The sequence below is a fragment of the Nyctibius grandis genome, chromosome 7, assembly GCF_013368605.1.
Source record: "Nyctibius grandis isolate bNycGra1 chromosome 7, bNycGra1.pri, whole genome shotgun sequence".
NCBI lineage: Eukaryota > Metazoa > Chordata > Aves > Nyctibiiformes > Nyctibiidae > Nyctibius > Nyctibius grandis.
This window is the reverse complement of record NC_090664.1, coordinates 11,296,415-11,323,169: the sequence shown is the minus strand read 5'-3', so window position 1 is coordinate 11,323,169 and position 26,755 is coordinate 11,296,415. Positions and strand designations below refer to the sequence as shown.

The following is a 26,755-nucleotide window of genomic DNA, read 5'->3' as shown; positions in this document are numbered from 1 at the left end:
GCCTCTTCTTATTAAGAAGTTTTGAGTAATTGAATAATTCCAAATTAACTGTATGGGTTTTTTTTAATTGTCGTTTTCTATCACCAGTCATTCCCAGACAACTGATCTGGGATGAGGAAGCGTGTTTACAACTGAATTGTTAATTCAGTTATTCAGAAACATGTAATAATAAATATATGTTTGTTCATATATATTTTTTGTGGGTTAAAGTTGTTCGTATTTATGCTGTTTTCCAGGGTACTTTTGATGATTACCTGGAGCTGTTCTTACAGTTTGGCTATGTGAGTCTTTTCTCATGTGTTTATCCACTGGCAGCTGTCTTTGCAGTGTTAAACAACATCACAGAGATATATTCTGATGCCTTAAAGATGTGTAGAGTTTACAAGCGTCCATTTGCAGAACCCACAGCAAATATTGGAGTTTGGCAGGTAATTTTTGTGGTTTTCTATTAATTTGTTTTAAAAGAGGTTTCAACAAAGGTATTTAAGCTGTGTTTGACCCATCAGCCACTTTAAAGTTTATTAAGTACTTTGTTCTTTTCAATGCCTTAGGACAATATCTATCCAACTGTATATCCAAGTGACTTTTGTAGGGTTTTTGACCACTTATCTTTCATCTGTCTTTGAAAAGAGAGAAAATCCTTCCTTTAGTCCTTGTATATGTATGTGTTGTACTTCTGTTGCAACTGCAACAAAGCAAAGCTGCCGGATACTGCCCGGTACTCTTTACAGCCAACATATTTTAGGAATGTTAACATCTGATGCAATCTCAGAAGTGTGGAGCTCAGCAAGGGCTTCAAAAACATTGAAGAATGATAGGTAAGTACTTGGATCATAGAATCATAGAATGGTTTGGGTTGGAAGGGACCTTAAAGATCATCTAGTTCCAACCCCCCTGCCAGAGGCAGGGACACTTTCCACTAGACCAGATTGCTCAAAGCCTCATCCAATCTGGCCTTGAACACTGCCAGGGAGGGGGCATCCACAACTTCTCTGGGCAACCTGTTCCAGTGTCTTACCACCCTCACAGTAAAGAATTTCTTCCTAGTACCTAATTTAAATCTACTCTCTGTTTAAAACCATTCCCCCTCGTCCTATCTCTCCATGCCCTTGTAAAAAGTCCCTCTCCCCCTTTCCTGTAGGCCCGCTTCAGGTACTGGAAGGCTGCTATAAGGTCTCCCCGGAGCCTTCTCTTCTCCAGGCTGAAGAGCCCCATCTCTCTCAGCCTGTCCTCATAGGAGAGGTGCTCCAGCTCTCTGATCATCTTCGTGGCCCTCCTCTGGATTCATAAGGCATGCTTAGCTGTGTGCCCTTGTGATTACTGGTACTCAAGCTGACTAATTTTAAAATAACCTGGATCTGTGAGCAGGAGCTGGACCTTTCTGCACAGCCTGAACATTGTAGTCTATCTAAACAATTTCATGCTAGTAGTACTGGGTTAAGGATTTTCTGTCCTCAGCTGTTTGCCCATGCAATCATGCTAGCACCAGCTAGTTTGGAGCCTGCTGAGTACATTGCATCAGTGAACTGATTCTGACTAAAAATAACTGTCCTGGTTTTGCGGGGATAAAATTTATAGAATCACTTTTCTGTTACATTTTGTTTCAGTTTGTGACCGGCTGTGGTATGGTGTATTCTGTAACATTAACGTCAGGGTCACTCTAAATGGGAAAGCTGCTGGGGATGGGGGAAGGTCCTCTCTCCCCGGACTTGCCACCACTCTATGGGCTGACTATAACTTTGTGTCTTTTGTATTTGTATTGATATCAGTTCTCTTATTTTATTAAATCTGCTTAAATTTCAACCCACGAGTCTCCCTCCTTTTCCCAATTCCCTTTCTCGGTCAGGGAGAGATCTTTGGTGATAGAACAACTGGTTATTGCTTAGCCCTGGGTGCAGGCTAAACAGAGACAATAACCCTGCAAAACTCCAGAACCAGAGTTTTTTTCTGAAAAGAAAGAGGGCTATTAAGTCACATCCAGAGACTTTAGCATTCTGTAATAGCAGTGGCCTGATAAGGAGTGTGAAGTAGGTTGGAGGACTTTTCTAGGGGATGATCTATATTCTAGTTTTATTTGACAGCTTTTCTAATGATACACAATGGGGACAAAGGGCACAATAAACTAGTGGATTGCTTGATTTGGGGGGTTATAAATGTTGGTAACAAATGGGAGATGAGAAATTAAGTCAGGAAACCTCAAATGAAACATACTGTAAAAACATGGAAACCAGGTATTCTGAGCCATGTTCATTAGACACATACATAGTTATTAATGAAGTGGACTTGCAGGAGAAGTCTTTTAACATTAAGTCATTAAAATGTGTAAATTATAGTCTGATTGCATTTTAACATTTGATGCATTTTCTCAGTCCAAATCTGTGCTGCTAACATCTTGATGGCAAAGCTGCATTGACCATTGGTGTGACCACCAGATAAATGAGGCTGTGGTTGTAAGTCCCAAGCATAGCTGCAGGTATATTAATAACATTTGGTTTTGCTAGAATAGTTTGTTTCAATCTAGGGAGTAGGTTGAAAAACTATAACACTAATGGTACAGTCATGTTGGGTTTTTTATAGTGTAGATTTTTAACTAATAGTAGAAATGCATTTGGTTTGTGAATTAAAAATAATGACTTAAAAATTTAGTTATCTGTTTCATGTGGGAAGGTAGAGCATTGGCTGAAAGATTTCTGTTAAAGGAATACTGGAATTATTTTATTGGGTGAGTTGAGTCACTAGGTTGTTGTCAAGGAGAAAGTTACTTCTGCTAATTCATTGTGACAATTGCTACAATTCAATGTCAGTCTTTCTTATTCCAGAGAGCAAGAGCTTCTTAGACTTGTGCAATTGCATGCGTTTAAATGTAAATAATTTTTTTTAAGAAATTTCAGCTTGTATAACTGGTAGTGATTTTAAAAAGGCATTCTGAACCATCCTTACATTTTCCCATTACTTAACATTGAGACAAAACCTCCAAAACCAGTGTGTTTGGACTATTAGTCCCTCTGGGAATTTTGCGTTTTTTCCTTCATCCTGAGATAAACTTATGTTTAGGAGTACAACTGTAGATGAGTGCATACTCTTTCATGTGTTCAGGTTATGAGTCAGGAAGATACCAGGGATAAGGCTGCTTTCCTGTCTGCTCTTTTTCCTTTAGGATTATTCCAAATTTTTCAGGAGGTGATCTGACGTTACCTAAATCTAGAATGTTAGTGCTCTCTAAATAACTTCTTCAGGTCTTTACGGTACTATGGAATTGTGAAAGAATACCGTTTAGCTTCTTCATAGCAAACACACATACATGCACACAGAGAAATCAAATTAGAGAAAAATTCAGGGTTGCCAGGTGGTCTTTGTGGTATTGCAAACCTTGTTGTGGTCTTGTCCTTGCCTGTTCTTAAAGCTCGTGAAGTCTGGACTGCTTGCTAAACAAGTCTTACATCATAGAATTCAAAAGGTAAAGGAAAATAAAAAGTTAAAATAATGGGTCTTCTGAGGATTTAATGAAGAAAGAGGTATTGTCCAGTGCAATTTGGGGACTAGTAAATTAGAGATAATGGTCATAACTGTAAATATATTTGTGTTTTATTTCAGTTGGCTTTTGAAACTATGAGTGTAATATCAGTTGTTACTAACTGCATACTGATTGGAATGTCTCCACAAGTGAATGCCCTTTTCCCAGACTCAAAAATGGACCTTATTCTGACTGTGGCATTGGTAGAGGTAAGTCTGCCTTCAAACAGTGCATGTGTTTTAGGAGCAAATAACATGAACAATAGTGGAAATGATACCAGGAAGTAGACTTCCCCTCCCTCCCCTTACATTAAAAGGAAGTGAAGATTTCCTTATCAAAGTGTTTCAAAGTTGTGCTTTTTGATTTCTTTCTTTTCTGTGTTTTCATGTACTGTGAATGTTGTTGCCATACTTTTCCATATATTCCTAAGATAACGTGTATTTGTTGCTTCATGTATTTCAAGAGTTTCATAGTGCTATTTCAAGAAGCAAAATAACCACGTTTTTGTGAACTGATTATTTCTCTGCTTGGTTTTTGACCCCAGCATATCTTATAAATACCTCCTACATAATCTTTATGGATGTTTCCTGTAAGGCTTATCTGAAACACGTATGTATGATGACTATAAATACTAGTGATTGTAACAGCATTTGGGTTTCATGTTCTCGTAATTCTGTCTAATAAACACTTGAATGTCATTCCTTTTCAGACAAGGAGGAATTACTGTGGGCATTTCATATAATAACTGAGATTGTAGGACTTTGCCCTTATGTATCTTTCTTTCAGAGCTTTCTTGTATTGCATTGCCTTGACTTTCATTGTTATGCTATTTTAGCTTTTAGAAACTGGGTTACTTTTCTTGTGGCAAAAAGTCCAGGTTGTCTATGTGTAGCTGTGAAACTGCATCCTCCTTACAGAGGTGCAGCAGGACCACATACTTCTTTGTTGTTGTTTTCACGTGTTAAGCGTTATGCAATGAATTATGAGCTTGCTTTGAGTTTTATTTTCCAAGCCTTAAGGTTTGCAGAGTTAACTCTAAATATGAATCATGTCAACTGGTTTACTGAAGTTCGAGTCTACAGACAGCCTGATGTATTCTTCTATTATGTGTATGTCAACATTTGCATTAACCTCAGTGAGGTATTTTAATATAAAACTAATTTGGCAATTTAAATGTAATGCTGTAGTTCATTACTGGACAACATATCCAGAGAGATCATATTATGAAAACTGTATGACTGAATGTAAGCGTTATGGATTTATGGCAGCTTAAAGAGATGGGGCTATTTTTGCCTTTGCTTCCTGGGTATTTATTCCCATCTTACCTGTTTTGATGTGAAGCTGGCTATGTGGTCTCTAGGCAGACCTCTGTTTCTTCGTAGGCCACAGGAGAATACCAATATTTTTTTCTCTAAATTTAAATTCTGCTTATATGCAATCCTTTAGATGACAGGAATTGCAGCATGGTAATTAGGTAGCTCTTGGAATTCCTTTTTAACAGTGTATCTCAAATTGTCTATAAATGCTGTGGAAAGGGAGATTAAGAAAACAAAGGGAAGAAAGTTTGAAGAGAAAAGATAAATTAGTACTGAGGGGAGGAAAGGCAAAAATGTTGTCTTATACCAAGAAGCAACTTTGGCGAAGACCACTGATCTATAATAGGAACTGATGGAGACTAATGTTGGATGAGACAAGGGAGAGAAAAGCCAACCATTTGGTTAAAGAAAGTCAAGTTTCCTCTTATTGTTCTTAGTAAAAAAAAAAAACAAACCCAACCCTGGAACAATCCATAACGTACTTCTCATAAAAGGTATAATTAAAATATAGTTTTAATCACAAGTATCCAGTATGCTCGATACTTTTAAGTATGCTGGTCTGAATTTTTTTTTGGCTCTTTTTGTGTTATTACAAACTACTTATTGTCTGAGAAGACACAAAGACACAAAATCAACATATGAGTCTTATAGTACTTTTCTGCAGCATAACAGGCATGTGATTTTTGGAATGTTGTTGGTTATAAACAATTCCAAAACTGTTCAATGTGAAATTTAAAACTTTTGCAGTCTCCTGAGGGACAGTCTTTCAGTAGATTTTAAACAATATTTAACAACTTCATGAGTGTGGGGTGGTTGTTGTTGTGTTTTGTTTTTTTTTTAAAGAGTCAGAGAATAGCTGAGGTTGTACAATCTTGCAAGAAGTTTTGTAACACAAGTTTTGAAGTTTCTGGAGTCCAAAAGAATTCTCCAAAGCAAAACACGTTATATATAAATTTTATTTTAAAAACTATATGAAAATGAACACAACAAACATGGTTTTCACTTCTGTTGAAGACAGTTTACATTGTGTTGACAGTTAAACATGTTCTCAGTTACAGAAATGATTTTTTTTTTTTTAGTAGTAGTTATGTTGTACATATTTCAGGTTAAAACATTGATTACAAAAGGTAGGAAGGAGGGAGGATTATTAGATGCTGTGGGACTATGAACAGCAGCAGTATGGATTTATGGCAGCTTAAAGAGATGGGGCTATTTTTGCCGTTGCTTCCTGGATATTTATTCCTATCTTATCTGTTACACTGGCACTTTCTTTTATCTGGTGCATGATGAATCAGATTAGGGAATTGATCTGGGAGAAGCTGTCTGACCAAGTTCACTGGTGAAAGGGAGCAGGGTAGAAGCAACGGTGTGTGGAAGACACACAGTAGTGCTGTAGGTTTGTGCTGGATTAAATTTGTGGGACTTATGCACCGCTGAATCTTTCTCCTGTAAGTATTACTTCATCTACAGGAAGATCCCTAAACTATGAGAGTAGCACAAATCTCATGTATTGGCAGTATTCCCATGCAACTTACTATATTTATTAATTATTAAACTGTGCAGCTCAGTTGTAAAGAAAAATTCAGGAACAAGATATATCACATTAAACCTCTAGGACAAACCTGGTGCATCTGAAGTACATCAGTGTCAAGGTAGGAAAAAATTCTGTTGGATGTGTCAGGGTGTTGATAGAAAATCATTTTAGATCACCTGGTAGAAACACGATACAAGTGAGTTATTTCACTTTCTGGTGTTTGCTGCAGGTGAAGATGAGAATTTTGCAGTGTGTTTATGCTATTTTGACAGCTTGGCAGGCAGTGTGAAGGAAGGAACACAAGAAATGTCTTTTAGTAGGCTATGTATGCTTTCACATGTTCACTTGATGGGGTAACCTACTTAAATCTTAGCTATCATTAAATATTTTTATCAAGTTTTAAGTAATTGAGACTCCAGTTGAATATTTATGTTTGATGCAAAGCTAAACAGAAAAAGCACTGTTCTTACCAAAGCCAAGCATAGGTATTAGCAATGTCCTGAATTTTTTTCTTTCAGAAAAATGTTAGTGCTTTTTAATAATAATACTAATACTCTTCAAATGGAAACATGTTTATATGGCTACATTTGACATCACTCAGTATAGATGTAATGAAGAACTGTGTGTGATATTCCTGTAAGCATTCCATACCCAGCACCTACAGATTTATGCAAAATATTTTTTTTTTTTTCATTAACAACACTAACTCTACTGCTGCCTACACTTTTGGTGGGAATACGTATTGTATCAGCAAAGTAAATGCTAATTAAATAGAATAAAACATTAAGCATTTAATAATAAATAATGGTAAGCATTGAAATAATATTTAATAATAATTTTAAAGTATTAAAACAGTGATTTTTTTTTTTTGAACAGTTGACCTATTTTCATAAATCCAACATCTGCTTCCATGGCAACATGATTTGAACCAGGAGAAAAATCATGAAACTCCCCTCTTTTACTTATGGGTGGATGCTAACTGGGTGCAGCAAGTACAGTTTTCAAACAAAAAGTAGTAGGTGAATGTCCTTAAAGCAGTAAACAATAAGCCCTTATTAACATAATTTTAAAATAGTTATATCTCATAGTGTGTTTAGTTCTTCAGGCTTTGCCATAGACACATACGTCTGGTATGAACCACAGGTGCAAAGTAGGGCCTTCCAAGCAAGTGCCTGTGCTCGTTTGAAAACTGTTCCAAATCCCCTCTGACTTTTTACACTGATTTGAAAAAAGAAAGAGGAAATTACTCTGAAGAAATTTGGTAAATAGTGGGTTAAAACAAGGTGTAACCTTCATTCTGCAGTGCTTTTTTATTTTTCTTTGAAAATTGTTGACAAAGAGTTTTTTTCCTGCTGACTATTTCTTTTTAATGTAGACTCTCAAATTCAAAGAATGCTAATTAAAACAGTTTCAGGACTACTCTGAAAGTTGAGTCCAAGAAATCAGTTGTACGTACAACTCTTAGTAGTTATTTCTTTTTTAAACAGTACATCAGTACGGGTGCTTTGAAGCAATAGCTGTAAAGTACAGCTTAACATGAATGTATCCTCATCTCCAAAAGTAACTTGTTGTGTATCCAGCACTCAAATGTAGTAAAGTAATGGGAAGCTTTTATGCAGAGGTGCACTTAGCCTGGATGTTTTATGTCACATCGAGGCATTTGGGGATTAGCTTTGAAATACTAAGTAGTAATGGAGGGCCCTCTTGATAGCTGTAGTATAAAATCTGACCTTGCAGTCTACAAATACGATCTTGGGAGGAATGTAATCAGCTCTGGTACAGATGAAAATGAGGACCTTGGCATAAGGACAGGACTAGCATATTTGTAGTAAACATGGCTTAATAAACAATTGGGCTGTGTGGATTTGATTTCGTACAGTCCTCATAAGGATTTGAAATAGATCTTCATGAGCTTCATAAAAATATATCTATATATTTAAAAGTCAGTTCTGTAAGAGGTATGGAGTGGAATAAGGGAAGTAACCATTTCTTAAGCTTTGTTTTTTTCTGGGTGAGGAGGAGCTGACAGTCCATTTATCAAAGACTGGAAAGCAGGAATCATAGCTTGTTAATAAAGCTGAAAAGTTAATTAGTGGTGTTATGTTTAAAAGTGTTAGCTGATCCAAAATCAAAGTGGTTGAGGGTTGCCTGGTACATCTGCTTTTCTCTAGAGTTCCATTTTGTTAAGTGTATTTCTTCATCAAAGGCCTCCTGGTGTACAGTAGAAGCTCTTTGAGCTTCTGCTGAGCACTCTTCATGTAATGGCCCCAGCCCTCAGTTAGCTCAGCAGTAAACTTGACAGTTGTTTCTGAAATGATGTGCCAAAGAAACTGGGAAACACTACCAGGGTCGAGCAGTTTAGATTCTAGTAGATGAGAAGGTGTATTTATCATCTGGTTCTAGGCATCATCCTACTTCGCTGTCTAGGTAAACTTGGAAATTATAAAGCATTGCATCCTGAGTGCAGTTGAAGACATTTTGAATCCACTTCCTGAGCAAAAGCAATTTTAGGTGGCTTGTTACGTCAAAATTAGCCTTTTCCCTTTATTTCTTTTTTAAAAAAAACCCTTAAATGTTTTGCAACAGATTTCAGTGCTGTCTTTTATCCTGATAAAGCTGGGGTTTTTTTATTTTTCTTTTTTAAGGAACAGTACTAGTTGGCTTGTTTCTTAGCAATAATGTACATGACTCCGTTCTGGCAGGGTGGAAGTGAGACATGGTTATGCGTGGTATAGTGTTCTGCATGTGTGGAGCAAACAGCTTTATTTGTGTAGAATTCAGGAGTTTGGGATTTAGCAGGTATGCAAAGTACACTTACATGTGGGCCAACTTTACATAGTAAAGAAACTGGGAAAAAATGCAGAATAATAGGCTGCATCAGCATACACGCTTATATAAATCTATTGACCCTAATGGAGTTACAACAGTGCAAAGCTGAAGCAAAACAGCTGGGCATAAAGCCATTTTTTGCTAAATTATTTCTGTGTTTGTGACAGGTACTAATTTAAACTCCAGTAGCTGCAGAGTTTCACATACAGAATCAGAGAGTAGTCTGGGTTGGAAGGGACCTCTGGAGATTATTTGGTACAACCTTCTGCTGAAAGCCAGGACCCTAGGTTAGGTTGTCCTTGTCTTTGTCAAGCTAAGATAAGACTTGAATACTTCCAGTGAGGGAAAGTCCACCACTTTCCTGGGCAAACTATTCCATTGTTTAATTGTTCTCATGGCAAAATTGGGTTTTTTCTTATGGCAAGAAAAAATCTCCCTGAAGCAACTTGTGGCTTGTGGTCTCTTGTCCTTTCACTGCGCATCCTTGTGAAAAGGGCACCTCCATCTTCTCTAAAACTACCCGTTAGGCATTGGAAGACCATGATTAGATCCCCCCCACCCTCCCAAGCCTTCTCTTTTTTTAAGTGGAGCAAACCCAGTTCATTCAACCTTTCTTCTTATGTCAGGTTCTTCAACCCTGTAGTCTTGGTGGCCCTCCAGCAGGCCCCCTCCAGGTTTTCAGTGTCTGTTTTCCAAGTTACCGGTGCCACTTTTAAAGAAACAAGGAGTGCTTTTCATGTGGACTTATCCCCTTATATCTTTCTGCTAGTTACAGTGTGTATTATTTCTTTGTCCTGAATCTATTTGCTCTTTAATCAGGGAAAATAATTTCTGGAAGCAGTCGTACAACTCTTAACTTTTGTACTGCTGAAATTTTTTTGGCAACGGTCTCCAGGTATCTGTCTTTCTGTGTTAATTCTTTTCTGTGGCAATGTGTTTTTTCCATACTCATATGCATACTTATATGCATGCATATATACTACATGAGGGTGTTTTGTTTATAACTTGACTACTTTGTCAGTTTTCAGGTATAAATGTAAGGAATAGTATTTACTGGTAAGGATTTGATGTGTGGTTTAAATTTCTGTCTAATAGTTAAATGTATAGGAAAAAATAATTTATTATTTAGCTATCATGAATAAGTATTAATTAGGAAGTTACAAGGTTCTTTTTTCTGGAATATTTCATGGTAAGGTACAAACCTTACTGACAGCTTTATAGTTCCTTTTTGAGAAAATACTCAGCAGGCTTGTTCATCAGATATTTTATTTTAGTGAAACAGATATCCTAGCCACGACCTAGCTATGCTTGCTCTTGTGACGAAAATAGGAAAATACAGAAAGATAAATGGAAAAATGCGCTTTATGTAAATTGTATAATTATTTGGTTCATTGGTGCACACATACATAAAATAGTTCTGCAGCATTACTAATTCTGAATGTTATAAAAGGTTAATCCAAGCCACTGGTGATTTCTATTAACATACTGTTTCTGTTCAAGAATACCTCTACCTTAGCTGTGAACATATACGTAATATGTATACATAAGAAATTATATCTAAAAGTCCTTTAAAAATCTGACATGTATGTTTTACTTTTTAATATTGTGCAAAATAGTAATTTGATTTTTATATTCTATGCTAGGCAGATAAGCCACTGCATTTTGGTTTATTCCTAGATTTGCAATTGTGAGCCATAAATGTAGTTTGATATTTTAATTTGAAGCTTAAACCCTGGCAAAAATTACCAGAAGATGCTAAATAACATTGGTATAGCACTTAGTAACCTTTAGAAACTTCCACTGTAGTATAAAGACTTGACAAAGTTTACTGATTCTTCCGTTTACTGTTTGACATTTTAAGAATAAAAATGAACTCAAATTTCTATACATTTTATACACATTGTACTTTGCAAAAGATTCTTGAAATTGTCGTTTTAGTTTGAATATAAAGTTATGAAATATTTTAGATAAGTTATTCTTCTGAGTAACAGATTGTTGTCAGGGTTTTTTTCTCACCTCAGTGAGAGTTTTAGCCTTTCATATGGGGGCAGGATTTATGAATTTGTCTGTATAAAAGTTTTATAAATGCTTGCTACTGAACCAGACTCCTGGGATCATAGCAACGAGGTTTAAAAACATGACAATTTTGCTGGTAGTACATTAATACGGTTTATATTTATTTCCAAAATCAAAATTTATCACAGACCTTTTTATTGCCATCTACTGGTTCTTTTGAGAGATTCATTCTAATTCAGTGTAGATTTTTAGTCACTTTGAATAGTAAAGATTAATGGCAAAAGCTTGTCAGAATGAAAACGAACGTTAAAAAATTCAGAGATCTAAGTAGGTTTGTAGTTGCTGGTTGTATTCCGTAGCTTTCTGCTAGTACAGAAATTAAAATGAATATTACAACTATCTATTCTTAAATAGTCCAATGGCTTTTTGAAAATCTCAGAATTTAAAACGGTATTTGTGCATTTACCTATTTGTGAGTCATTTAAATTTGTTCCTCCTTATTTTCTGTTCTTTTCTCAAACCCTTCCTTTTTCAGATTCTTAATTTGCTATGTTGGAAGTTGAAAAATAATCACACGGAGGAATGAATTGTGCTGTTTAAACCATGTACAAACACTGAAATGTGTTAAATATGTGGGTATGTGTAGTAATATGCAGGACAGCAAGAAACCACTGTATTGCATCAGGTTTTTCAACCCTGGTAACTAAATTGTGTTGATGTATTTTACTACTTTGTCGACCCCAACTGGAGCATTGTATTTTGACAGTAATTTTCGTTCCTCACGTTAGGGTGACATAATTCAGAGTGTGATTTTTGTCTTGGTTGTAAAGGTCAGACTTGGTGTATGAAATACAGCTTCTTTTTAAAAAAAAAACAACAGATTTTTTGGATCCAATTGAACTAGGAGTATGTACAAAGGAATGGCTGAGCTAGGTCAGATCATGGGTCTGTCTAGGCCAGAATCCTTTCTGCAGCAGAGGCCAAGGGAAAAGTATATTAGTATAACCAACTATGTAGTTATGATTCCTCAAAATTAATTCCCAGGATCTGGTGATTTGCAGTGTAAACCTTTTTGAGGATCTTTCACGGTTTAAAGCTGGGCCAGTTATTAAACCTGTGGCAGATACCCTCTGTTATCCCCCCCCCTCCCCCCAAAGGGAAAGGGAAAGGGACCTGTCTCATTACTGAAAATGAGCTGGCCAGAGCTGCATATGAAAGTGTGCAATGCTTTTATGCAATGCCGGCATATCCACTTTTTCAGAAGAACTTTAATTATTTTATAGTAAAAAGCTAGGTAAACAACTAATTTTAATATACTCTTAGCTTAATAAGTAATCATCGTGCGTATTGGTTCTACACTGGATTTTTCTAGCTTTTCTTTGATCTTTTTTTTTAGTTGTTTTTTTCTGTGTAAGAAGGACTTTTAATTCTAAACTGGATACTGCCAGTGCGAGTGTGACATTATAGTGGAGGTTAAGAAATCGGTGGCACATGAAGCCCTCTCACTGGGAAAGAAAACCTGGAAGGTGTCTTAGTAGAAACAATGATAGCAAAAAGGGAATACTGCCCTGCCATTAGCCAGGTGGTAGGAACAGGGAGCTACAAAGGTATTGGGTGCTAGACAGCTGAAAGAGCTGAACTTTCAAGAAAGATCACAGCAATGCTTTAACTCAGGTTGGGGTCCCTTCAGTAAGCAGCAGAAGTGCGTGTGTCTTCTGGGATTGTGCCATTCCTCATGAATTTAACATTATCTGGTAGATACTACTGTATTTTTAAACCATGCCTATGCTAGGAAGGTTGGATGGGGGAGATACCTTAGGAATTCTTCCTGGAAGAGAGCATATTCCTTAACTATGCTAACAAGTGCTTCAGAAGTGTCAACCTGGAAAAACAGCAGGAGAAGACTGAGTAGGTATATTTTTTCTGTTCCTTCTGGGTTTATGCAAGGCTGCCAAAATGACAAAACTTCAAAAGGGAAGATGAATATGGAACAGATCTTTGGAGACCATTACAGGACATTTTAAAGAACTTTATAGGAATCAAACTTTCAGATCTCTTTAAAACCTACCTAGTTTAATATTTCCCACAAAGAAGTTTCCTTTGGTGTATAAATATGATATTTCCAGCTCAAGCTTGATCAGGATGTACAGCTTCCTTGCTGACAGTTAGCAGCTGAATGGCCAGACAAAAGCCAAGTTAATACCTATTAATATTAATTGTTTACCTTCCACTTGATTAAGATTAGTGATTGTTTAATGACAAGATAGAGTATGAACATTCAAAGCCTCCTGGCTTCACAACCATTCCAAGGTTGGCTTAGCATTTCATGGAACTGAATTGTTTTGTTTTGTAAATAACATATTCGTTTATTCAGTTAAATTATTTAAATAAGTTTCTGCAAATGTGATATCCATAGCTGCCAGCACAAGCCTGAATAATGGCATTTCCTAGAGAACAGGTAGAGCTATAGGATTCAGATAACATATTTCCACATATATGTGATGCAGTTTGCAGTAGTGTTTCTTTGTATCATAGAATCATTTTGGTTGGAAAGGACCTTTAAGATCATTAAGTCCAACTGTTAACCTGGCACTGCCAAGTCTACCACTAAACCATGTCCCTAAGCACCATATCTACTTGTCTTTTAAATACTTCCAGGGATGGTGACTCCACCACTTCTCTGGGCAGCCTGTTCCAATGTTTGACAACCCTTTTGGTGAAGAAGTTTTTCCTGATATGCAATCTAAACCTCCCCTGGCACAACTTGAGTATCATTCTTACTAGAAGCCTTCCTTGTCAGGGACTGTGATGTTCTTCCTGTCTCCAAAGTTTTATATAACTTCTTTGTCTAAGGTGGTGTGTTTTGGTTGGGTTGGTTGGTTGGTTTTTAAACTGTGTGTAGCATTGGAGGATAAATCCAATTCATCATTTGTATCCTCAGATGATTGAGAGTGTAAACGAGTGGCTCTGAGCAAGTAAGCGAATCCAAAGGTATGAAATGTGGGGTTTGCAGCTGCAGTCGGAAAAGAGGTGGAGAACAAGAGATCAGTCAAAATGTCTGCAAATAGCAGGAGAAAGCCAGTCATACGTGTGCTGGAGCCTCTGTATTGTTGATTAGATATAAATAGATATTTCAGAGAGAGTCTTAATGATGTAATTTTGTTGCTTGCATGTTTTCCAGTTATGAAATTGCAGAAGAATTAGCTTTTCTTTTATTAAATTCTCTTTGCAATGACTTCTAACACTCTGGTTTGGAGTGTTAAGCCTTCTGGATCAACTTTTGTATTCAAGTTGTTGACTTTGTTACACACCTACTCAGTATTGGAAATGTAATTAGTAGTCATTTATTGGAAACTTGTAGCATGAGTTCTGCAGTCTCTTGTTTAAAAATTAGCTAAATGTGTTGCTATAGTTTTTCTCCTCCTGACCACCTTTAGAAAAAGTTCCAAAGCATCTCATTTGCTTTTTAAAATCTGGGTTTATTAAAAAAAAAATTCCCTTTGTTTTTTGCTTGCTTGCTTTGTTTTGTTTCTTAAGTGCTGCAGGCCACCTGGCACACAACTGAAAACTGATTTTGGAACTCAAATTGTGCAAGAAAATGCAGTGCTGGACTGAAAGGCTGTAGTATACAGTTGATTTTTTTTTTTTTTTTTAATAGTCTCTGTGAAAACATTTTATTAAACGCAGGCTGAAGATGGTCATGAGTCATGCTGTTAAGTAAATGTCAAAAGAAGTGGGGCTTAATTACTTCATTTTTGTACTGAATTTTTATCTTATACTGGAAAGAAGTGTCAATCCAGAATTTCACTCTTCTGATCAGAAGAATTAGCGGAATGATGTGTAATTTTCAAAGGCATTTTTCATTAACTGTGGCAGTGTGCAAGCCTCCTGGTATGCTACTGCTTTCTATTCTAATGCCTTGAACAGTCCTTTTGAAGTCATGGGAGATTTCTAATGCTTGCCTATAATTGGCTAAATCTCTACAATGCATAATACAAAGGAGATACAGTTAGAAGCTGCTGAGAATTCATAAACCATAGTATGTTTGATCAAGGTTAGTTTTAGTCAGAGGATTTGTCATAAGATAAAAAATGTGTGTGTGTGTGGTGTAGGGATTACAGATAAACCAATATCAAACGTAAGGGTATCTTTTATTAAAATTGAAATATAGAGCTTGCGATACTTGAGTTTATCTTACATTTGTGTGTATTTTTTTCAGAAGTTCATAACCATTGCAAATTCTGAGTGAAACTTGTTTTAAAATCCGGTGAAATGGGAATAAACAGTTTATTAAAGGAAGTGTTTAAATTTTTACTGTTATAGCTTAGCAAAGAAAGTTATTGAATTCAACTACCTTCTTGTTCTAGCTTCTAGAAGGCTTCGCTTTTAAAAAAGATGGCTATAATGGGGGTAGTTCATAACAGATAAAAATGCATCTTGAAGAATAGTATGTTGGAAAAAATGGAAGTATTAGTTTATTTTAACACTGGTTGCATTTGGTAGTCCTGCTTTATTTCCTGTGTAATTACAGGAACTGCAGGAGCAAGCAGGAGAAATATAATGAGTATTAGCGTGACATCTTTCCAGTGATTTTTCATGCTAGTTTAACAAAATAATTCTGGGGAAAGCGTATTACATTTTTTTTAAAGCATAAAATATGTATATAGGGAGAATTTGAGGGTTAACTCCTTACATGTGAATAAGGGGTCCACAACCCAGACTGCTGAGTGTTCCTGTAAGTGCTCCTGTTTCAGTTTCGCTCTCTGTAATTACAGGAGACTGTAAAATTACTTGTAAATTCTGACTGCAAACTGTCCTTTAAGAGCCAAAAGCACAGCCAGTAGTGAGAACAGGATGTGGCTCTATTCCTCCCCGTGGAGACAGCAGGTTGAAAAGTGACACTGGTACCATTAACGTTAATAGGTTAGTGAATTGGTCTTCCCTAAACTTGGATGGGTCCTGTCACGGCCAAATAAAACTGACTTTGGATATGTCAGAAGGAATGAGGGAATCTGCCTTTTTAGGACTTCTAGCCTGGATTATTTTGGTGCATATCTTTAAAGCCACGTGTAGCACAAAACATAACTGCTGATGTCCTAGGTGTGTTGAGGCTGCAGCCCTTTGACAACTGCAAGGTCTTTGTATTGGTGTGATTGAAATTGCAAGTTCTGAATTTGCTGAGTGTAGGTAGAGCCTTCTACCGTTTTGTTTTTCTGTCTTTACGAATCTTTAAAGTTGCTCAGGCTTTCCAAGCAACCTCAGGTGCTGTGATGGCTACGCCGAGGCCTGGCTACGCTGAGGCCTGGCTATGCTAAACTACCCAGAGAAGCTAACAATAACAGTTACTGAAGAAGAAATGTTAGGGGTGCACCTCCCCATATGGGTGCTCTGTTATAGTATTATAGTAGTTTTATTCTGGCATAAAAATGAGAGGTTCAAAATCTGCTGTGTTTTTAGTCTGTTTTCCGTGTCTCCTCCCTAACTATTTCTGAAGGTGAAGTGAGTAACAGTAATGGGAGCTTGCTCTCCCCTCTTGCCCCACCCTTCTGCCAGTGTGGATTAAACTCCAAGATCTGTAGTTACAGTTTAAATACAAAATAATTTGTATAGCAATGGATCAAAAGCTGTACGCGGTAAAATGTCTTCTAAAGCTGAAGTGTAAGAGTACATACAGCTGTATGATATATTTCTCAAATTTTAGCTAGGGAATTGCCTTTCTGATAGAAACACTGAACAAAAAGGGGGAGGGAATCCAGCTTCCTTTGCAATGTCACATTGTATTAATGATTGCAGCTGTATCTTGCTTTGCTCAGCTTCCCTCTGAAGACATCTGAGCTGCAGAGATACAGCGAGTGATAGGAGTGCATAATCTTACAAGCCATAAAAGAGACAGATGCTTGTTTTGATCCCACAAAGCAATTGTGGCTAATATGTAAAAAGTTGTATTGTGGCTTCTTTTTAAAGTTTGGGAGAATTATGACTTTGACTCTTATTTCAAATAAAAGAAGCCTCCTGTATTGTCATTTTCCATTAGTGCATTATCTAGAGATTTTGCCTTGGTACAATATTAATGCATTTCTGCTGGTGCAAACATGTTCTTATGCATGTGTATACAATTTATAACATACAATGATAGCTTAGATTTTTTTTGGCAAAAAGTCAAGACTTAAAGTAATGTTAGATTCTTTGTGCATACTACCATCTATAGCTATAAACTGCATAGCTGCATCTGGAAGATCAGTGTCGAAACTGTGGAGACCCTGAGAGGGCTACCTAGTGTTTGGGTGTCTGCCTCAGACAAAGCTTGACTTTGTCAGGATGGAACTCAAGTGTGCATTGTTCTCCATCTGCTCCTGTCTATCCTATTTTTCATGAGGAGAAAATAGGGGTGGCTGTTTGAAAGTGGAGAAGCTGCAGTACAGTGTAACAGCTCCTCCAGTATGGCTGATTGGGGAATGGAGATTCAGTGTTTTCTGGACCCTGCCCTTATGTTTAGCTTATCTAACTTTTCTTTCCCTGCTCTGAACCAGGATCATGTGTATCTTGACCAGCCCTTGAAGACGTGAGGTTCTTGGCATGGGGGTTTTCAGCCTTCCAAAGTAACCTATGCATGAACTTTCTATTCTTGAAGTTAGAAAGCTTTTAACCGCAGTCTCCCAGGTACAAGTTAAGATGACTGCTTCTTGTAGTGCAGAAAAATTGTTCATTGCCTCCTTTATGAGACCTTCAGACTGCTATGATGTCCTTGTCTTCTGTTTTCTAAAATACGTGATCTCAAAAAATCTTTCAACTCTTCCTCACAGGTCATTTTATTTCAAAATATTTGTTTTTCTTCTTACTTGGGTTGTCCCTCTTTTTTAAAAAAATTACGATATCTGAAACCAGATACCGAGTGCATAACCTTTGCTACTTCCGAGTACAGAAAATTTCAAGTACATCCTATGTTGTATGTCATGCTCTTTTAGCATGTAAAATTTTTTTTTCGCTTTTCTGCAATGACCTTGTACTGAATCTTTCTTTTTTTTTCTGAATTGGTGCTGTACATCTTTCAATATGTAGCTGTTTGTGTTTGTTTTTATTGAATCTCATCTTGTTCGTTAAGACTATTTTTTCAGTTTTTCAGGATCACCGAGTTCTAGTCCTGTTCTTCAGAGCACTTGGATTTCTCCTTGCTTGATACCATATGCGCAGTTCTTAAGCAGATTTTCCTGTTCAGTCACCAAAATTGTTGATGAAACTATTGAACTAGGGTCTGATCCAGCACAGATATTTGTAGGCCCCCACGGGATAGTCCTTCCAGCTTGACAGTTGCTAACGATTGCTGTCGGATGGATTTTCTTTTCCAGTCAGTTGTGTGCTTCCCTATTTGGTAATTTGATTTAGTGTGAGAGTGACACAGATACTATCAATCTTATCAGAGTAGTTACATATACTTTTACTGTTGCTTCTCAACCCACATTTGAGGTTATATGCATTTCTGCACTATGGTTTCATTTGTGAATAGTTTTGCAAGGAATTTAATAAATATACATTGATTTTTAGAAGCTGGTTTCTAGCTATCAAGTTATAACAAGATGTGTTATTCATCCTCTGCCACTGTTCTCTGAATTATAACCAATTAGTGTTATTTCAAGGCATGGGCATGTCTGTGTTAAAACATGTGCATGATAGGCAAAAATCACACAGAAAGGTTTATGTAGGCCAAAAAGTTAATAGTTTTTTGTGTTTATAGCTTTGTTGGCACTCGCATTTCCGAACAAGTCTTCATTTTAAATTCTACCTGGTAGGCTGCAGGTTTATCCTGGTGAGGAAAGATAGGGATCTATTCTGTGAGCTGATGGTGTGCTGCAGTTTCCTACGCTTGCCTCCACTCGGAACCGAAATGAAAGTCTGAGGTGTTCTTAGGTAAGCAGTGTTTTGTGGAAGGTGATTAGTGACCTTTCCCAGCATAATCTCCTTCATTATAACAACATGTGAGATTGCAAATACACCAAGGTACCATCAGTGAGCTATTGAGCCATTAAAAATACAATGAAAGCTCTGATGTAGCCAAGCACCAGATAATTTTGTTTCATTAGAACTGCTGAATATGTGCAAATATTCACTAATTCAGAATGACTGAATTGTGAAACTCATTTCTTTTAGTGTGTACAGTCCCTTTGGACCATTGTTCATGTAATAACATTTTGCTGGATTGCTACATTCAAGAAAGAGGGTAAGTATGTGGATGGGAGGTTTTTACCCATACTTGCTAATCTAAAATATATCCATTTTATTTTAAAACTAAATAGTGTGGTAGTCTTCCGTTAAGAAACGGTAACATAATATTTAGGAAATGTTTGACAGTGTTAAGTCTGGCAGTGTTTGAAGCTGAGTTGCTATTTGAGATAAAGTATCTGATTCATTGGTGACATTTTGCCAATCATAATGCAAACCACTGCCACAAACATAGGTCAGAGTCGGTGGTGTTTTCTGTTTTCAGTTCACTGACTAGTGTTTAAAGGTAGAGAATATGTATACTTAAGAAAAGGAAAGGAAATGCAGGAGCTTAGAATGCAAAGAACACAAGCATTTACTTATGATTCTGGTAATCAAAGGGTTTAATTAAGCACTAGTGTGTGGTGGAGTTTTTTATATGTATTAATATACTTTTTAAAAGCTCATAAAATCTGGAGGATTCTGTGGCATTATACTAAATTAGTTTTGTACCTATGTTGACAGTTCTATTCTTTGATTATTACATTTTTATCCCTGGATTTAATAACCAAGCCATGCACTTATGCTTAAGATAAAGTAAGCTTGTCATCTTCAATGAATAGCTTTCAGAGGAGGTTGCAGGTAGGCCATTAGTGGCTAAATTTTAGTCAGGAGATATTACTAGAGTTAAGATTTCTATCCTGGAGTGGAAGTGCATAGCAACTCTGAATATGGTAGGTCTCATGATTATTTTACCACTAGAGGGCTTATTTGTATAACAGTGAAGAGTGGGCTTGGGAAGGTTGCCTTGAGACAGCTTTCTGGTGCTTCACACAGTCCAAGAAAAACGAAGAAAAGCACATATGGAAGTGTGACATTGAAGAGATGGATATCAGACTACAAAGTTAAGAATATTGCAAACTAGTATTTTGATAATCCTAGCTCTTCTAAACTCAGAAAATGAAATGAGAGATTCTATCTTAAATCTACAACTAGACATAGAGGCTGATTAGGAGCAAGAAAAGATTGCAGAAAATAAATGAAAATATCCCATCAAATTATGTAAAGAATTTTGCTGTTTATTTGAGCTATGCTTAAAGCAGATCTTTGACAGAGCTATGCCTTATTTGACATCATTTGCTTTATCTTGGTTTCTACTTTTCCTTTTCATCACAGCTGAACATTTCTTCATTTTTAGAGTCCACACTAACATGCAAGATATTTCCTTGGGAATCACTTAGTATGGAATGTGCCTCATTCATAGTGCCAATGAGAATCCCGGAGCAAGTATCCTCTTTTTCCTGTTCATAAAGCTTGAGTTGTAATGTCAGAATATAACATCTCTTTTGGCACTTTCCAAGAGCCTCTCTTTTGTTTTTAAACATTGTTTGGCAGTGGCTTGGCTTGTCAGCACAGAATCTGTGGAGACAGCTTTCCTGAAAACTGCTACTAGCTTTGGGTTTTTGCATGCATATGCACTTAAAATTAATTTTTGCAAAACTAGAGGAGCTTGATTCTATTCTTTTGTTGAGAGATCCTGTAAATTCTATTTAATGAGTCTTAAAATGTGCAGTTGTCATTCTGAGTTTTGTGTCTGTCATTAGCAAGTACGGAATCCCTAATGTAGACAGTGCACCTTCATATTTTCTCAATAATCTCTAGATATCTTGTTGTGTTGTTTTGTTTTTTTTTTTTTAATAAAAAGTACATACAATTTGGCAACAAAACTGTTGATAATATACCAGAGTTCTTGCTGTTGCTGGTAGTAATTACACAATGGGGAGTTTAAGGAAAAGTTTGACAGAATATTCTCCTTTTTTAAAAAAATTTTTTTAAGGCAAAATTTTGTATTTTGAAGAACAAAAAAAGAGTAATTGTCTAGTTTTTATTTCTATCTTGTTCACTGATATTTCTTTTCCAAAAGAAACCATCTCTTTGGAAGTCTTGAAATTCTGTACCACTACAAAACTGTATTTCTGTGCAGATAATACTTTTCTAATTTGGTGTAGTGACGAAAAAATGTTGGCACGTATCACCTTTCAGCACTAACTTGGCTCTTCATAGTTGTAGATAAAGATTTGAGGTTTTTTTCCTCTTCCTGTTTCCCAACCGTTTCCAAAGACTGTAGACAACAGTGACTTCTCTCGTGAGTGTCCCTGACAGCTGTAAGACCCAGATGCCAAGTTCTGGCTCCTAAGCCTTGACCTCTTCTTTGGCTTCTTTTCTGGTCTCTTGGCTCTCTGCTTGTTGCTGTGGCAGCTGTGGAGTCATTTCTGGAGCTGATCAATTGAAAAGCTAGCTCATTCGGATTCTGCTTCGTTGTTTGTGATGCCACTTCTCGTAGACTTAGCTCATTGAGAATCATATGTATGTTTTTAATATATTCTCAGAGTGAGAATTCTTAAAATTCTCAAATTGCTGTGATACAAATATTGATTTTTAATTTTCATACTGTAAATAGAAAGCGGTTTTGCTTTGCTTGGAAGTAAAAACAGTCTGAATATAAACACATGGCACAGAGAACAGTAGTCTTCCATCCGTGACGTTTCTGTTTGGCACTAGCTTTCTGGATAAAAAGAATGACAGTACTTTCATTGTATGAAATATTTCAGCAACTCTGTAAAGAGCAAGTATGTGTCAGATGTTTAAAATGGCTTAAAAGGGATGTGCTTATAATTGGAAGACCAACATATATTGAATGGGTTACCTATTCATGCATTTCATATCAGTAGCTATGCTTGAAGAGAGTCTAAACTGGTTTGAAAGAGGTTCGGTAGATTTATTAGAGGGAAGGGAAGAAGCAGACATGTGAATTCAGGGTGCAGGGCTGGGTAGTGTGTCTAAACCTTGTTTTAGACAACTGAAATTTATGAAAAGGAAACAAGAAGTACAGTATCCTCTTTTTTATCTCAGCAAAAAGTGAAGTTTTAATGCTCAAAAAAACTGTCTTATTGAAATGCAGTATTGTTACAGTCAAACTTACAGTAAGAAAATACAAATAAATGTCTAATGATGTTAGAGGTGAAGCACTATCCATGTCTTTAGCAAAACTATAAAGCAGGACTGAAATCAGCACTTCGATGAGGATTACGTGGTTGCACATTGGCAGAGGATGTGCAGGGTTTTAAGAAAAGCTGCTGTAAGTAGATGACCTCTCGGTATGTTTATTGCAATGCCCGTGGTTGTATTTCAGAGCAGAAGAGAGTTATAAATACCGAGTAGAGGAATGTAAACTGTTTCTGAGTATTTCAATAAAAAAGATGATGGGGAAAAAAAACGGTTTGACCTTAACTGCTCACAGTATATTACAACATAAACATTCTTCCTCAAACTGCTCCAAAATAGCTGTGAAATAAACAGAGAGAGAGATTCAAAAGGGCCAATATCTCATCTTGATGGAGGAAATGGGAAGAACATATATTCCTTATATCAAGTATCATCCATATACATGACAGTTTAGGTACTGATTACAAACTGGATTTGGGTAATTCCATATGGTCATGTATTTTAGGACTTGCAGCATTTTGAGGTAGTCAGGGATTGATTGCATCCATCAAAAGATGTAAAATGCCACATCCTTCTGTCTTGTTGCCACCTTGCATCCCATGGGTTTGGCCACTGTAGTTTATGAACCTCATTTGATTCTTGAGGAGAGTTGCCCTCGTCTGTTTGTCTGAGAGAAGAAAAGTAGCAGAACAGTGCCATAGTGGCTTGCAGGAGAAAACGTAGAACTGTAGGAATGGGTAAGAACCCAAGCCAGCTCCAGTCTGCAGAAATACTAGCTCAGGAAGAACCAGAATTTGTTCAGTTGGGGTTTTCATTCTCACAACAGTTTCTGACACTACTGAGTTAATACTCCTTGCTTCCGTGAACTGGAGAGAGACAGAGCTTGTCGTGCTCTTAGCCTAGCCTCAGCTGTTTGGAGAGAGAGAATTAAAAAAAAATTCAAAATGAAATGTGTGTATGAGTCACTTCAATACTTTTGGGAGCTTTGTAGATAACGGAACATCAGGTGCATAACTGTACAAAGGGTAGGAGAAAGAAAGGACTAGAACAAAGCCCTTCTGGTTGGAATTATTAAAACATATTTGTGTATCAATAACTTGCCATAATTCTTAAGACATATTAACTTTCTAAATCTCTCCAGAAATAGACACTGTCATTTGCACAAGTAAATTAATTCCATACTGTAGCCACATTTTAATTTTTACCATTTACAGTTTAAACATTAGTAACAAAAACAAGAATAAATTTAATATTGTAAATGTTAATGCCAAGATTTTATTTTAAATGCAAAGTAAATCCAGAACTGATTTAATGTTACTGATTTGTGTCTCTTGCGGAATATATAGTTTTGTGAGACCTTGAGTGTGAATTTCTAATACATAGATAGTTTTCTTTTTATTAGCCAGTTGTAAATATATGTTCCCAAACAAAAATTCTGTCCAGACCCACCTCCAGATCCAAGGTTCCAGACATTCCCTTAATACCCTAAATCTTCATCCTCTGACTTCTGGAAATCTTTTAATGTGGTTTCAGGTTTTGAACCTATGTGTTGGTGCATATTTGAATCTAGGTTTCAGCTCTGTCTGTGAAGATGTGCAGCAGAACACTGCCTTTATTTTGCACGGAAGAGGCCTTTTTAATGCTGGCTGCTGTGAATGCTGGGCATTCTTTGAAGACTTCTCTTGTATCTGAGATATGAGGGGAATGTTACTTAAAGGATTTTCTTACATTTGTGCTTTTTCATCCCAGTGTTATTGCCTCCTGCTGCCTACCACAGAGCATTGGCAACCACTTCCAGATGTATGCTTTCCTAACTTTATATAACCTCTTCTGCCACTGTGTGTGTGGTTTTTTGGAGGTTTTTTGGTCAGTGCTCATTCAAGCCCTTGGCGAGCTTGAAGCCATCCTGAGTGCGTGCTGATCTATTTCTGTCTGATAATTTGGCTTTCCTGCTTGAGGGATTCACACATTGTAAATGAAGGTACTGATTTGCCTTGTTCCCTGCATGATGTTTTTGTTTCCTGGTGAATTGCCATATTGCTTGGTAAAACTGGTTTATTTTAGAATATTCTCAGAAAGGGTCATTAGACATTGGAACGGGCTGCCCAGGGAGATGATGGAGTCACCATCTCTGGGTGTGTTTAAGAAAAGACTGGACATGGCACTTAGTGCCATGGTCTAGTTGACATGGTGGTGTCAGGGCAACGGTTGGACTCGATGATCCCAGAGGTCTCTTCCAACCTGATTGATTCTGTGATTAGCTGCAGATACCTTGAATCAACTAAAGTGTAACCGAGGGGGAAAAAAAATTAATGTAAACACGGTGTGAATTTCGTAATCACAAAGTTTGATAATTAATTACAATATGCTGTCTTGTGTGCACGCAGAGGAGAATGTTCAGTATAAGGAAGTCTCTATTTTTTTATACAAAAATGATCAATCGATATATGATATGTATTCTTAAAATTGGTTTAGACCAAAATTAAATTTCAGTATTTGTGAGTTAGGAAACTGGAGTTGAGGGATGGAGTTGTTTTTACCAGAGCTAGACATTAGTCCATGTGTTGGTGGAAGGAAAACGAGGAATTTAAATTCCTCATTTATCTAACTTACATAGTGGAGTAAGTATAAATATCTTACTTGGGATTTGGCCAGTTTGCTGCAGCTAATGCTATCTTCTTCCCATAGAACAGAACCCCTGCCCAAGGTGATTGACGCTATTGAATCGTAGCTCAGGCTCGCTTCCCCTAGCAATAAGTCTATAAGCAGACTTCTTTTCCTGGATCTAGCTGCATGTTTCTACTCATGTTTTCGACTCCTTTTGTCAGAGGCAACATCCCTGCTCATCTGTTGTGAGAGTACTCCTACATCCAGTCAAAAGAAGTCATTGTAAATCATATATATTTGCTTATATAACTTGAAATGGACCAGGGGCCCATGACCTTCAAATTCTGTAAAGGTCATCTTGGAATAACTAGCTTAAAAAATATCGCAATACTCTTAGGAAATTACTATAAGAAAAAGTTGGAGCAGGCTAGAATGCTGAAATACATGGAAAATGTATAGTTATAATCAAATGAGAAAATAGGTAGTGCATCATCCAGGTAATTTGCATGATGTTAATGACTGAGGAGTTGCTGAACAGAAGCAGTATAGTGAATTTAGCTAGCTGAGGTATCTTTTAAATTAATCCTGAGAGTTGAAGTTTGTTGCATGGAAACAATTTATTACAATACACTTTCATATGTAACATTATTTTGTAATTTTGTGTCAGATCTTCATATGCAACACTTTGACATTGTATTTGTTAGAGATGTGGTTTGATCATGCACATCGAATTGAAACCTCCATGCATTCACTATGAAATCAGTTATGTCAAATATTGGGTCAAATTAATATTCAATCACTAAAGCATTCTGTAGTTCCACTTTCAGTATCATGATGATATCGACATTGATAAAAGTCTGTTTGTGAAAAGTTCTACGCAGATAGAGCAGGATTGTGTTTGTGTTGAACAAAATAGTAAAAAAAGTTCGTACGGTTTTGTGTATTAATGGTTTTTCAAGCTGTTTTACCCTAACTAATAAGCTTTTATTTACCATTTAAAATTGTGAGCATTATGTTAAAACTCTGGCTAACTCAGTTGCATAACAATGATATTATTCCAAAGTGGCACACTAATGTTAGTTTGTTTAAACTGCAAAAAAAAATCTGTAAGACGGATGTGTATATTTTCAAGCTGATGGTTAATTAGCCAAGGTTAATAAAAAGGAGAGGCAGCATGTTTACAGCCTGTTAGAGTGAAAATATAGCAAGTGGGATTGAAGAGCCACTTTATGGGACAGAGCTAATTATGAAAATGGAGTTTATAATGGGAAAGATAATTTTATAGTCCGTATGTGAGTTATCTCCCTAAAATATAAATTGGCAGTATTTTTTAACTGTCTTTCATCTTTTATTTTCTGAATGTGTTGACTCAGTAGATTTTTTTTTGTACTTAAAATTTTTTTAAGTGAATAATGCACATCTGTTACTGCATTTAACACTGTTGTGCTGAGTGGTGATTGCCTGCACAAACACAGGTCATCTTCTCAGCAACAGGGTTAAAAGGGAAAAAAAGTTAACGCATTCTCAGTAGCAGCATGTTCTTTTTGGGGGTACTGAACAGGGATAATTCAAAAGAGGTTTTTTAACAAGTTTTTGAAGTTCTAGTTTATCACAGTGATAACTTCTAACATGTGTTACCACATGAAAAAATGAGTCAGATGTTGCTTGAGTGGGGCTCTTCACATATTTTATTAAATGTGTTTTCATACGTGTTATTTTGTTGTAGCAGTTGTTCTT

The 26,755-nt window shown here is 36.6% G+C and overlaps 1 protein-coding gene across 1 annotated transcript in view; it reads left to right on the top strand.

The window, feature by feature from the left end:
- Positions 1 to 26,755, top strand: part of ANO10 (anoctamin 10) — a 130,882-nt gene that overhangs the window by 19,385 nt on the left and 84,742 nt on the right. Inside the window, 2 exon segments of the mRNA XM_068404959.1 lie at positions 237 to 428; positions 3,595 to 3,723. Coding sequence (XP_068261060.1) covers positions 237 to 428; positions 3,595 to 3,723 — 321 coding nt within the window.